The sequence below is a fragment of the Poecilia reticulata genome, linkage group LG16 (genome assembly GCF_000633615.1).
Source record: "Poecilia reticulata strain Guanapo linkage group LG16, Guppy_female_1.0+MT, whole genome shotgun sequence".
Lineage (NCBI taxonomy): Eukaryota > Metazoa > Chordata > Actinopteri > Cyprinodontiformes > Poeciliidae > Poecilia > Poecilia reticulata.
The window spans coordinates 2,037,236-2,049,607 of NC_024346.1; the positions used below are offsets into that span (position 1 = coordinate 2,037,236).

Genomic DNA, 12,372 nt, shown 5'->3' on the forward strand with positions numbered 1-12,372 from the left:
TTTTATTTGGATTTATATGACAAACCAACACAAACTGGTGCATAATAATGAAGTGGAAGGAAATAAAAATCTAAAAAGTGAAACAGAAATTAACAGTCAGCCCCCTTTACACTGACACCCCTAATTAACGTCCAATACAAGAACCAACAGTAAACCAGCTTAACTTTATCCTCAGTTTGACCTAAAATAAAAAAATACTATCCGACTTAAAGGTTTCATTTAACAAAATAACATGCGACAAACATAAAACACTGAGAAAAAAAGCTAAAGGGATTATTTAATTGATATAAAAGCTTTGGGTTTGAAATCAGCATCACTGCAAACAGCATAATGTCTGAATTAAACATTGTTTTGACTTCAACTAGAAATAAATCCAATAGCTAATAATTTCCCTCCTAACATAATAAGCCGACATTTATGCAAATAAATCTCCTTCAAAATGGAAATGAATCTCAGAAATCACTTTTATTTACATTCAGCAGCAGAAAAGCACAGAAAACCAACCTGATTATTCTGATCTGTACTCAGTTTCACACCAACATCAGGGAAATCACCGTAATGGTTTATTCTTCCATCATTTTACCTTAAAACTGGCAGATAAAACCAAAGCGCCGGCTGTGAGAGTCCAGCGCTTCATTCCCGCCCGGCCTTCAGCTTCTCCTCGACGGTGCGGTCGTTTTTCGAACCCCCCATGCAGGACGGGCTCTTGCCCAGGGCGGGGTCCACGCCCCACTGCTCAGGGGTCTTCGCCTGGATGGCCAACGCATGAACACAGCTACTCAGTTCCTCCTTCAGCGCCTCATTGACCCGACGGTGGCGCTGAATCAGCGGCAGACCCACAAACTGCGAGCTGACCACCAGGACTCGGAAGTGGGACTCGGATCCGGGGGGAACCGCGTGCATGTGGCTTTCGTTGTGGACCTCCAGGTGGTCGGGCTTGAACTTTTCTGTCAGTTTGGTTCTGATGGTTGTTTCAACGGGCCGGCTAGGGTCCGGGTCCATGGGCGGTCTTAAGTGAGCCAGAGGCCGAGCTACAGAAAGGCAGATGGGCCGAGTGCAGCGGGAGACACTGGGAAGCATCAGCCACTGTGGAGAACAAAAACAGATTCATTCATCTGATCATGAGGAATGTTTCATTTCCATCCAGCTGGGTCAGACGCTCTGGTACTGGACCAGAGCGTACTGGACCGGTTCAAGTCTTACCTAAAGAACAGAGACTTCAGTGGGTAACTTTTCAAAGGAGTGGGCAGAAATCAAGTGTGGAGTTCCACAAGGTTATATCTTGGATCCCCACTAGTTTAATCTGCAAACTCAGATTAAAGCAAATTATAAGATTAGCTACCAATGAAGGTTATTTGTATAGCACATTTCAGCAACAAGGCAGTTCAAAGTGCTTAACTTTACAGAAACATCAAACACCTCATTTAGTCGGTACTTGTGAAAACCAGTAACAGACGTTTCATTTTGTGAAGTTTTATTGTTAGAATCATCAGAACACATCAAATATGTTGGTCATTTTGTCGATTGCAAAATTATTGATGCATTCAGACATAAACCTTCAGAGACACATAAAGACAGTTACAAAGTCGGCCTTCTATCACCTGAAGAACATTTATTAAAGGACAAAAGGTCCCAGCAAGATCTAGAGAAACTCAACTGCAAAGCTGCTGAAACCCTGAGATCCTTTAAATGGGAGCTAAAAACCAGTTTGTTTAAAGTTCCCTTAGATTAATAACTATAATGTTGATACGAGTCTATATTTCACGTTTTCCTTGATTATGCCATGTTTTTACGTTTTCACCATGTAAAGCATTCTGAATTGCCTCGTTGCCCAAACAAACCTGCTTTGCACCAAGAAGGTCTCAGGCTGATTACAGTTAGCATTTCTCTGTTTTATAACGCAGGACATCTTAAAACAAAATCATCTGCTCCATTTAAGCATCTCAAATTAAAAATAGAAGCAAAGCACTGACGAAAACACGCAGGACTGGCATTGATTACATGAAATGTAAGAAACTCTTTAACTTTGATTTTATTTTATAAAATCAGGATGGACTGAAAATAGCATCCAACTCTTTTAAGCCGATTTACAGCCACAGATAGTTTATGTGTATTTGATACTGTAAAAAGGAGACAACATCCAGAAACAGGGTCCTGATTGTTTTATAGTGTTAGCTTAGCTTGTTTAGCTGCTCGCTACCAGCCGCTGCTACTTAGCTTGTAAGCTAAACACAGCAGAACATAAATATATAAACCACTGACATGAAGAAACAGATCATGTTGATCAAACTCTGTTTGATAAAATTCCCCAACAATTTAAAAAAACTCACCTTTCAAAGGAAAGACGGAGTGACTTCTTCTTTTAAGTTTTATGACGGTTAGCGCCTTTAGCTGCTCGGCCGCCATCTGCTGGCTTCCTCCAGCGGGTCCACTCCTTTACAGCTCACCGGTGTGTGAGCCGCGCAGAAATGAAAACGCAGGGGAAAGGAGACCTGAAGGTTCACGTTTTTCCATATAATTAAGCCCTAATAAGATAAATACGCAATATTTTTTAAAATATATATATACAACTAAAGCTCCCCTGCTGATAAATATGTTAAAAATCAGACTAAGATGACCTAAGTAAACACAAAATATAATTTTCAGGAGATGACTTCAATTACGGGATGAATCTATCTACTAACTTGCCCTTTGTGAAAAAGTAATTATCTGAATCACTGTAGCTCCATTTGATGCAGAAATCAGCAGATCTAATCAAACTCCTTGCTGCATAATGGCAATCTGCAGATTTTTACCCCCAGACAACGCACAGAGGAAGATTGGTTCAGGATCACATGACCACCATGATGGCTGGAACACAGATGGACCAGTAAACCAAGAACTTTACTTATTGCTTATTTTTATCTTCTGCAGCAAAATTTAAACGAGCTACAACATGTTTTCCTTCAGCAGGGGAGTCTAGCGCAGTGAGTGGGCACAGAGGTCATTATGTGTACTTATACATATATTTGACAATTTAAATAAATGGACTTTCCAGCTATCTTTTCCACTTGTTTATTGTTCATTATTTTCATAACGTTTTGTTATAGTTCCAAAGGATCGCATCAAAGTGCGATCCTGATCAAAAATCAACATGGAGGAATCTCACACACCTCTAAACAAAACTGCATCTGCACTTTTAATCTAACTATGATCCATAACTGGTGTTTGACATTGATGATTTTACTCTATTATCTCATTCTCATTTACAAAATACACAAAATCAAAAGACAACATACAGCGTTGTTCATTTACACTTTTTTTTATCACTTTTTTATATTTGATTCCACAGTTTCTATACTTACAAACAATCAACTACATTTTCTACAGCACAGTACAGTGACAAAGGTGATAATTCTTTGTTACATTTAATTTATTGTGATGCACTTGTATCGACAGAAGCCTCAAGACCAAGAGTGGTTTTAGAGAGTCACACACAAATGTTAGCTTTTTTATTCCATGTCTTCATTAGTGGGAGAGTTTATTTTTGATGTAATGTTGTGCGGAGTAGTTCTGAGCAGTCAGTCTCTTACATGAAAAACAACAGCAGTCGGAGCGATTTCAGATTGATGATTCAGAAAGGAAATCTCACAGAGAGGTGGAGTTAAAACTTTAAGGAACAGACATGTAAAGGAGTGAATTTTCTCCATCTTCAACAAGCCAAACTTTTAGAAAAGTTTAGAATTATTATTTTTTTTATTTTAGGTGGGAATTCTCTTTTAATCTTCCCTGCTCAGAGCAGCTGTCTACTGCAGGTAAGACGCTAACAGCTCAACACTACTCCACACAGCCACAATTCAAATAACGCTAAACAATCCCTTCTGTGGAAAAAGGCCGGCGTGTAGTAATGTGCTTCCACTGCCAACAACTTTGTAAGAGACAAACACCCAAACACTTATTGCTTTGTTAACTTTTTGCACTCACAACTGACTGTTGCCTAGGCAACAAGTTAATTATACAAAAACACCCTGTAACATATAGATATGTATGAGAGAAGCGTGTTAGCGTTTTAACAGCACTCTCTGCTAAAACAGAGGAATCTTGATGTGTGACACGGGCCGGTCTGCAGAGAATTTATTTCTTACACGTGTAGTTTCTGTTTTTTCAGGATCTATCGGTGCTTCTGAAAGGGTGTGATGGACTTTTTGCAATGTAGTCTGCTAATTATTCTGGCTTCTCAAGCTTTTTTGCAAGTCAAAGAGATTAGTTTTTTTTCTGAAGTGTCAAACTCGGCGTTTTGAATCAGTTTCAGAGAGAAAATAAAAGTGTTTCTGCTCCACATGAGCAAACAGGAAAAAACGACTTTAGTGTTGTAAAGTCCATGGGGGGAAATCATTTACAAATCCTATTAGTTCTATTATAGTTTATTTTATTTACATATATTTATATCTATAGCAGATCTCTTGTCATAATGTGTAAACTCAGGCCACAGAAAATATTTGGCAATAATTCATGAGAGGTGGTACTCATGGCACACGAATAGATGATGGATCGGGTGATAAATCTAGATCAGCGTAAAGTAAATGCAAATAAACGAGGGGTCGTTTTCTTTTTGCAGAACTGTGTAAACCTACAGCATGTTCACAACATCATCATTTGGTCGATTAAGGTTGTGCTTTCAGTAAATGTTCCCCTGGTTCTTCATTACTTGTCCAGCCTAATGCGCATCAGGATGAGTGTCAAACAACACAAGGCTCTCAGAATTGTGCACAATGCAGTCTTAGTGCAGTGGTTTGGCTATATATTCAATTGAAACTACATACAGTATGGCTGCTATCCTACAAAATGGCAGTTTGGACAAGAAAAACTGGTCAGACATGATAACTTTTCCAGATTCTGGAAAGCAGCTGTGAATATAAGTGGGAATGCATGTGACCTGTATGGAAAATATAATAATTGTTAGTGATCTCTTTCTGATAAGTGTGCTTTTATCTCTTGCTCCTATCATACGCTAAAGTTCAGGAAAAGACAGAATTATCCTGCATGTTAAATTAATGTCCCGATCAGTTCTGTGTTCCAACAAAAATCAGGTTAAAAGTGTAGCCCTGATGGTGTTGAATTTAATGTATTTAAGTCATAAAAGGCAAATAAAGCTTGTTATCCTATATCGGTTAATCGGGATGAAGGTAAACTGCAAAAATGTTTCGGTTCAGGACTTGTGAGTCATTAACAACTAAAAGTCCAGGAGCATCAACATCTTGAAGTTGCAGAAACCAGATTCAGAGTACCAGCAGAAATATTGTTTGGTTAAATGAGAGGATTTAGATGATTGGTTCTGGTAGCTACTCATGATGAATTGAAGCACAGGATGTAAAGCGTATTGATCAAACTGAAAGGAGACACCAGCTACAATGTTTTTTAGTTTTTCCGTAACTATTGAGCAAGTGTTTAAAATGGATAAACTGAGACCAGAGTGAAACACTTAGCAACACATGTTGCTAATGCTAGCAGCTGCACAGCCCATATGCTAGCTCATCTATGCAGCCACTGAATATTTACTAACACAAATAAAAAAAAAAGAATCAGGCAGGAAGGAATAAGCTAATATAAGTAATTGTGAGGGAGTTGGTGAATTCACCAAACATAGAAAGTCAGTTTCAATAAATTGAAGTTTGGTGCGCTGAACATCTACAAAAGGTTTAAAGATGATTTTTTTCTGTAGGCTGGTATTCATGTTGCGCTAACCTGACTGAAGCATGGATTTTCCAAACCGCCCCACCCCCGTCACTGTAAAAAATAAAGGTGCTTTTATGGAATGATTACAGACTTAATAAATAAACAACCATTTGCCAGGTTTCAGCTGCAAAGATGACCCACAATGTTTAATATTTTGAGTTCTCGGTGAAAACTTAAACGTGACTGCGATTAGCTAACTTCTTTCAGACATTTCAAGTTTTGCAACGTTTCGTGCAGTGTGCTCTAAAACACCTGGGCAGGTCTGTTAAAGGTACCAAGAAATATAGAACTAGTGTCCTGTCAAAATACTACAGAAATCTGATAGAGAACAATAAATGAGCAAATGTAGTAAAACTCTGCTTACATGTTATAGTCTGGATTTTCAAGTTTACACACAGTTCATACTTTGTGACATGCATAACACCCTCTGAAACATCTTAAAGACACACATCCTGTATATTCATAAAGGAGAAGGGAAAAGGCAGTTCTCACAAAGGGACATACAGTTTGACTGGAATAATGGCTAACTGGGAGATTCTGAACATTTTCCTTGGGAAAATGTTCTCATGACAAATGGTTGTGCTTTAGATGGACAGACACAGAAAGCTCGTCTCGAACTCATCCCTGTTCTGGTGCGTTCCAAAGTGATGCCATAAAGGGAGGGAGATTCATCTCCGATTCGTAACGATAACAAAAGCAAACCTGGAATGTTCTATCATCTACAAAATGGCAGTTAGTCTAGACACCAACACAAGACCTCAGGAGAGACGGAGCAAGGAAGGCCAAGACGGACACGTCTTGGTGTTCCCCCGCAGAGTCAAAAATGCTTCCAATCAAGGCAGGAATTGTTGCATTTTTGAGCAGATGTCCAACAGAGATGAAGAACTCACAACTTCAAAGGTGAGTTGATGTCGCTCAAAAGAATGGAGGTGAATACGGACAACTCTGCAATGATGGCTAGTGGTCATTTCTATGAGTCTGTTGCTAACTATCAGAGTCACTGACCTCCAACCCTGGATGCCTTTACACTGAGGGGGACAAAACTTAGTGGAGTTACATCTACATTGGTTTACCGTTTTTTTCATCTCCAGATTTTAGTAAACATCAACAAACATCATCTTTTTCTGGAATTATCAGGATGCAGCAACAGCACTAACCTTTACTCTCATGGCTGAATGTTGCACCTTAACAAATTCATGTTGTAGTTTACTGTTTTACTGTAGGATGTAGGTGAGTGTGGGGTGGGGTCAGAGGGCACGATTTGATGAACCTTTGAGCCGTTTCCTGTGCAGTGTGGCTAAAGCTCTGCTGCCCTCTGCAGAGCTGCTGGCGCCGCACTATTGGAGCACTTGACCCCGCGTCTCTGGTAGTTTGAGGGCGAGAAAACTGCCCGCTGCCAGCGCGCCGGAGGCAAACAGGATGGGCACGGCCTTGGTTATGCCAACGAATGACGTGAAGATGCTGATGCCGAGCACGGCCGCTAATTTACACAGAGCGTTGAGGAAGCCAAAGGCCGTGGTTCTGAGGAAAGAGGAGAGAACAAGAGTTACAATGGTGGAAATTCAACACAAATCCAACAACTGAAGCATCTAACCGTCAAAGCTTGGAAATAAATTCAGTAGAAGTTTCTGGTTATGATGAGAAACTTTCACACTTTTAGTAAAAGTTGCTAAAAGAAAGAAAGTTTATCATTATAACGGGATGCAAAGAGTTTTTTTTTGTTTTAAAGAAATGTGAAAATATGCTCCTCTGACAGAATATGACTTGTTAAAAAGAAATAACTCCTGATTCCCTCTAATCAGATCTAAAATCGTCAATTTTAGACATAAAATGTCTGAAATCTTCTAGACGACATCTAAAATCCTAAGATGTGATTCTGTTTTACTGTTAAAAGAGAAGATGTCTTAGTCTTAATGAGATTTAAAACTCATTAAAGAACTCATGAATGTTTTCTCGTTTAAACGAGATACTGCTCCTTAATTGATTTCCAATCTATAAATCAAATAAACTGAAGAACATCTCAGGATTTTTATGTCATTACCTGATGATGATGATGATGATGATGATGATGGTATTTCCCTTCAATCAAATCTAAAAGCTGATCTCTGATAGTCTTGGGAAAAAATACATAATTTTGCTCCTCTTTATCTAAATTATTCTATTTTAAAATCAGTTTTAGATCCATATATGTAATAATGAAATCTGCTTTATGAAAACCATTCAATGCCAAAATGAGCTTTGCAGTCCAAACAGCAGCAATAATTTCACCCCACAATGTCATCCGTCCCCGAAAGCCAACCAATCACAGACGGGCAGCTCCTCTGACATCACCCAGTGCTGCTGCCTTCAGGACGTCAGAGCACGCCTAGACCACCCACCTCTTGTGAGACGGATAGAGCTCGACGGTCAGCACGTCCAGGGAGTTCCAGGAGGCGATGCTGATCCCACCAAACAGGCACAGCAGAGCGATCATGGCTGACTCGCTGTTGCCGAAAGACAGGAAGAAACAGCTGACGCAAGAGATGACGCTGGAGCCGGCTGTGAAAAAAGGAGGCAAGCAAGCAGAAGACGCAGCGTGATTACTGTATATTTTTAACCTGAGAGTTAAACCAGAGTTACTTGAATTAACAAGAACTATTTTCATTAATGGTTTCGAATCTTCACTGTAGGGTAACGTGTTTTTAAAGACGTCAAAATAACTGATGTTTTCAACTGATTCAAGCTGAACTGATTGTAGTCCTAATATGTTTTCCTTCTAGTAATGGAGCCATCAGAACATTTTGTACCCATCATGCATCAGTGTGGATGCAGAGGACATTTTGTACCTGCTTTGACACCTGAATGATTGGATGCAATTTTTTTTCTACCCATTATTTAAAGACAGGAAATGTGATTATCCATCCATCCATCCATTTTCTCACACCCTTGCCCCTCAGTGGGGTCGGAAGGGTTGCTGGTTCCTCTCCAGCTAACGTTTCGGGCGAGAGGCGGGGTCACCTGGACGGGTCACCCTGGACAGGTCGCCAGTCTGTCGCAGGGAAATGTGATTATGTAATTCCAAAAAATGGTATTTACAAGCAGGATGTTGATTATTATAGTTGATTAGGGGTCATCATTTTACATTATATATGAGTCAACAAACTCAAAATAAACAACAGGTACATTTACCTAGGAGTACAGGAAGGAAGCAGGATGGTATGAAATTGCAAACGTGATTTCCTGTAGGACTTCAGCTATTTTTGCTAACAAAATATTTTTATGTTTTGTTCAAGCATAAGAAAAATGGCAAGTATGTACATAAATCTAATCTAATCATTGTTGATTTTGATCAGAAAATGCTGTTTATATTTGTATGCATCTTTGGGGAAGATCGACCAAATGTAGTTTGACAAGCAGACACTAGGGGGTGCTATAGCTCCTCCTGAATGAGATGACCCATTACGCCCCTAAGAAAAAACAAAGTACTTTTCAATTTGATGCCATATTTCGTAAAATCTGACTGTGATTATATTTATTGTGAAGTTAAAAAGCAGAAAATAATGCCTAATAAACAATCAGTAATTATAAACACAGTTCTGAATCAACAAAAAACCAGAAGCGTTCATGCATCACTGACTGCCGTTTTATTCATGGGCTGTTTTTTCTTGAAATGCATAAAATATCATATAAATTGGGCATCTACTCTTTGAGCTGCTGAAAAAGTGCTACATGAATAAAACTTCTTCTTCTGTTAGGAGCCTGAGAAAAGGACCAACACGCAGCTGTGAGCGTTCAGAGATTGATTGACACCATAAATTAGCACCAAACATGGTGATAATTTATGGGTCGTATTTTTTGGTCACATTTTAAACATTCGGCCTCAGATCTGAATTTTAGTGCACAATTTGACAATTTTAGGACAATTTGACACATTTATGCTGTTTTTAAGTTATTTTACAACATTTTGTGTTGCATGAATTTAGCAAAACACAAGAAAACTGCAAAATGTTCAAACACTTGTTTGGGACTGTGACGTTTATGATTTAAAATGTCAAAAGCCAAAGATTTATTTACACTATCTCTCTCTCCTTCTCCAGTACTTTCATCTGAGCAAATGCTCCATATTGTTGTCCCGCTCTCTGTCTTACCAAGCATCCTCAAACGCCCAATCTTGTCCATGAGGAGCGCAGACACAATGTTACCTGGCAACACTGCCAAGGTACCCAGGAAGCTGACGAAGTAGACCATGTAGGCGTTATTTTCATCACTGACATCACTGAGCAGGCAGCCTTCTTTGTTGTGCAGGAAAGTGCTGTTTATGAGCTTACAGTTGATCAGACGGTATTTAAAAAGATCTGCGAAGGCAGAACGGGTGTCGGTAAAAAGCAGCACGGTCACTGGGATAAAAAGAACTTATGTATCAGAAAATAATCATAAAAAAAGCAACTTCAGCTATTTAAATCTAACCAACATGCAACAGATTCTATCATCGTTACTGATCGCAGCCTAAAAACACAATGATGGCATCCATACAGCACTGGAATAAACATACCACTTGAAATGATCAGTTTCTGTGATTTAACTTCTTATAGGTAAATGTCTGAGTAAAATGAACATTGTTCTTTTATTCTATGAACTAAGAAATGGTCAAAATAATGAGAAAGATGCATTGCTTTCAGACCTCAAGTAATGCAAAGAAAACAACACTAATGTTTTAACTCGGGAAGAATTCAGAAATCATAACCATCCGGTTTTCAGTGGACTCTTCATTTTTTCCAGAGCCGTTTAATGCTTTTAGATTTTGCACTACAGTTTCCAGTAAGCCTGTGTGTGAATTCCTCACCAGTGTTGTAAAAGAGGGTGGCAATAAATGTGCAGTTCTTGAAAAAAGTGTTGCTGGAGGTGATATCCTCAAAGTAACACTCTTCAAACAGCGAGTCTTCGAACACCATAGATCTCATTTTCACATTCATGAACCTGCAAACAAGTACATGAGCAAATAAAATAACCTGCAAGTCAAACAGTGGTTCTAAACGAAATTTAATCTGACAGTAACAAAACATAACCTATGATAAAAATGACAGCACTGGTGGCAGAAACCATTTTTCCGTCAGCCTGTAACGAGGGACTGCAGCAGACTCACTTGTCGTTGAAGTACTGCCCCTGACGGTGGACCTGGTTCTCCAGAGTGAAGTTAAAGGTGACATGCTCCACTTTCTCCTTGACAAACACCTTGGTGCGCGAGGCATACTCCTGCTTCTGCAGGTACTTGATCATGTCAGGGAACCACACGGTCAGGCCGTAGTAGCTGCAGGAAGAAAAAGAAAATCAGTCCCAAAAAGCCAAACTGTGGAAAATTGATTGTTTTTAAATGGCTTCACAGGTCGCTGATTTTTGACAATAGCATCATATAAGTCAGCGGTGTCGAACTCATTTTCATTTTGGGCCGTATCAAAAATCTGAATGTTCTCAAAGGGCCGGTTGTTCAAGAATATATTGATAAAAACCATTAAATTATTAAAATATTAATAAATAGATGTTTCATCCAATAAGTGTTTCTTAAAGTGAAATTATATTGATAATTCACACTAATTAGTCCAACCAGTACTTGGTGATTGTTTTTGTGTTTTTTTGCAATCAAAATCATAGATTTTGTAGTGATAATATAGGAATATTTGTCAGGATTTTTTACGATATTTGCGCTAATATATGATGTTAAATGTGACTTTTTATTAATTGCTGCATCAGTCACATATATAACTTGACATCAAGTGAGGTTAAATTAATGTTTTTGGCCAGTTTTGAGAAAAAATGTCAGTAAAATCAGAAAAAATGTGGGGATCTGTTGATTTTGTGTGAATTTTGTGTATTTGTGAAAAACTGGAGGGACTTATTGATGTAATCTGGAGTCTGGAGGGCCACATAAAAAGCTACGGCGGGCCAGATTTGGCCCCCGGGCCTTGAGTTTGACACATGTGATACAAGTGGTACGGAAATATTGTGCACCTTTAATTTAAATTTGATTTACTCTCTCCCACTTATTTTACAGAAAGTGAATAACTGTAAACTCTGAATCCTTTAACTCTCTGTTAGAAAGTCAGGCTAACAGCATCAGCCTGGTCTTACCTGAAGGACATGGAGAACCACACGGCCATCATCATGTAGGTGGTGCGGCGGTACTCAGGGGAGAAAACGGTTTGGAAATTATTCCACACCTGAAAGAGCACAAAACCACAGAGACACTTATTACATTTAAGGAACAAAGGCAAGAAGAGAGCAATCAGTCAGAGGCATCTCTGAAACCAACCTGGTGGAAAAGCGAGGAGAGTTTTAGCCTCCATTTCTCATGCCAGGCCGCACTGTCGCTCATGTTCACAAGCTCATCTATCTGCTTCACCGTTTTAATGGTGGTCACCTGGCGGCAAGAGAGCTCATCTTCAGTCCTTCATTTTCACTGATGCTCAGTATCACCTGTGCTGTGTGCGACTTACAGAGAAGACCCTTTCTGGGTAACCTTTGGCCCTCATGTTGGTGTCGTGGACCTGCTTCAGAATCATCCACGCCTCGTCATGCTTCCCATTCTGCAAAAGGAAAACAAGACAAATAACTGGAGCACTGCTGAAGGGTGTCTGAGGATCAAATATTATTTCTGCATTAAATCTATGTGCCAAAACTTTC

The 12,372-nt window shown here is 39.3% G+C and overlaps 2 protein-coding genes across 3 annotated transcripts in view; both read right to left on the minus strand.

Moving 5' to 3' along the window:
• Nucleotides 1-200: 200 nt before the first annotated feature.
• bola1 (bolA family member 1) lies at nucleotides 201-2,436 on the minus strand. 2 transcript variants are annotated; one of them, XM_017309362.1, is made up of 3 exons: nucleotides 2,331-2,435; nucleotides 1,204-1,303; nucleotides 201-1,086 (listed from the first exon to the last, which is right to left on the minus strand). In XM_017309362.1, the coding sequence occupies exon 3, from the start codon at nucleotides 1,078-1,080 to the stop codon at nucleotides 634-636; it is 447 nt and encodes a 148-aa protein (XP_017164851.1). In that variant the 5' UTR covers nucleotides 1,081-1,086; nucleotides 1,204-1,303; nucleotides 2,331-2,435; the 3' UTR covers nucleotides 201-633. The 2 variants fall into 2 exon arrangements, with proteins under 2 accessions (XP_017164851.1, XP_008428963.1); XM_008430741.2 differs by lacking the exon at nucleotides 1,204-1,303 and having other exon boundaries at nucleotides 2,331-2,436.
• Nucleotides 2,437-3,038: 602 nt separating this feature from the next.
• sv2a (synaptic vesicle glycoprotein 2A) overlaps nucleotides 3,039-12,372 on the minus strand; it is a 33,897-nt gene continuing 24,563 nt past the window's right edge. The window contains exons 6-13 of the mRNA XM_008430742.2: nucleotides 12,186-12,275; nucleotides 12,002-12,109; nucleotides 11,821-11,909; nucleotides 10,838-11,002; nucleotides 10,538-10,671; nucleotides 9,843-10,049; nucleotides 8,094-8,253; nucleotides 3,039-7,236 (exon numbers count right to left, since the gene is read on the minus strand). Of these exons, the coding sequence (XP_008428964.1) occupies nucleotides 7,053-7,236; nucleotides 8,094-8,253; nucleotides 9,843-10,049; nucleotides 10,538-10,671; nucleotides 10,838-11,002; nucleotides 11,821-11,909; nucleotides 12,002-12,109; nucleotides 12,186-12,275 (1,137 nt within the window). The 3' untranslated portion in view covers nucleotides 3,039-7,052. The remainder of the gene's footprint in view (nucleotides 7,237-8,093; nucleotides 8,254-9,842; nucleotides 10,050-10,537; nucleotides 10,672-10,837; nucleotides 11,003-11,820; nucleotides 11,910-12,001; nucleotides 12,110-12,185; nucleotides 12,276-12,372) is intronic.

Bases quoted from the DNA above. Each gene is read 5' to 3' on its own strand.
- bola1 (XM_008430741.2), bottom strand. From the start codon at position 1,080: ATGCTTCCCAGTGTCTCCCGCTGCACTCGGCCCATCTGCCTTTCTGTA.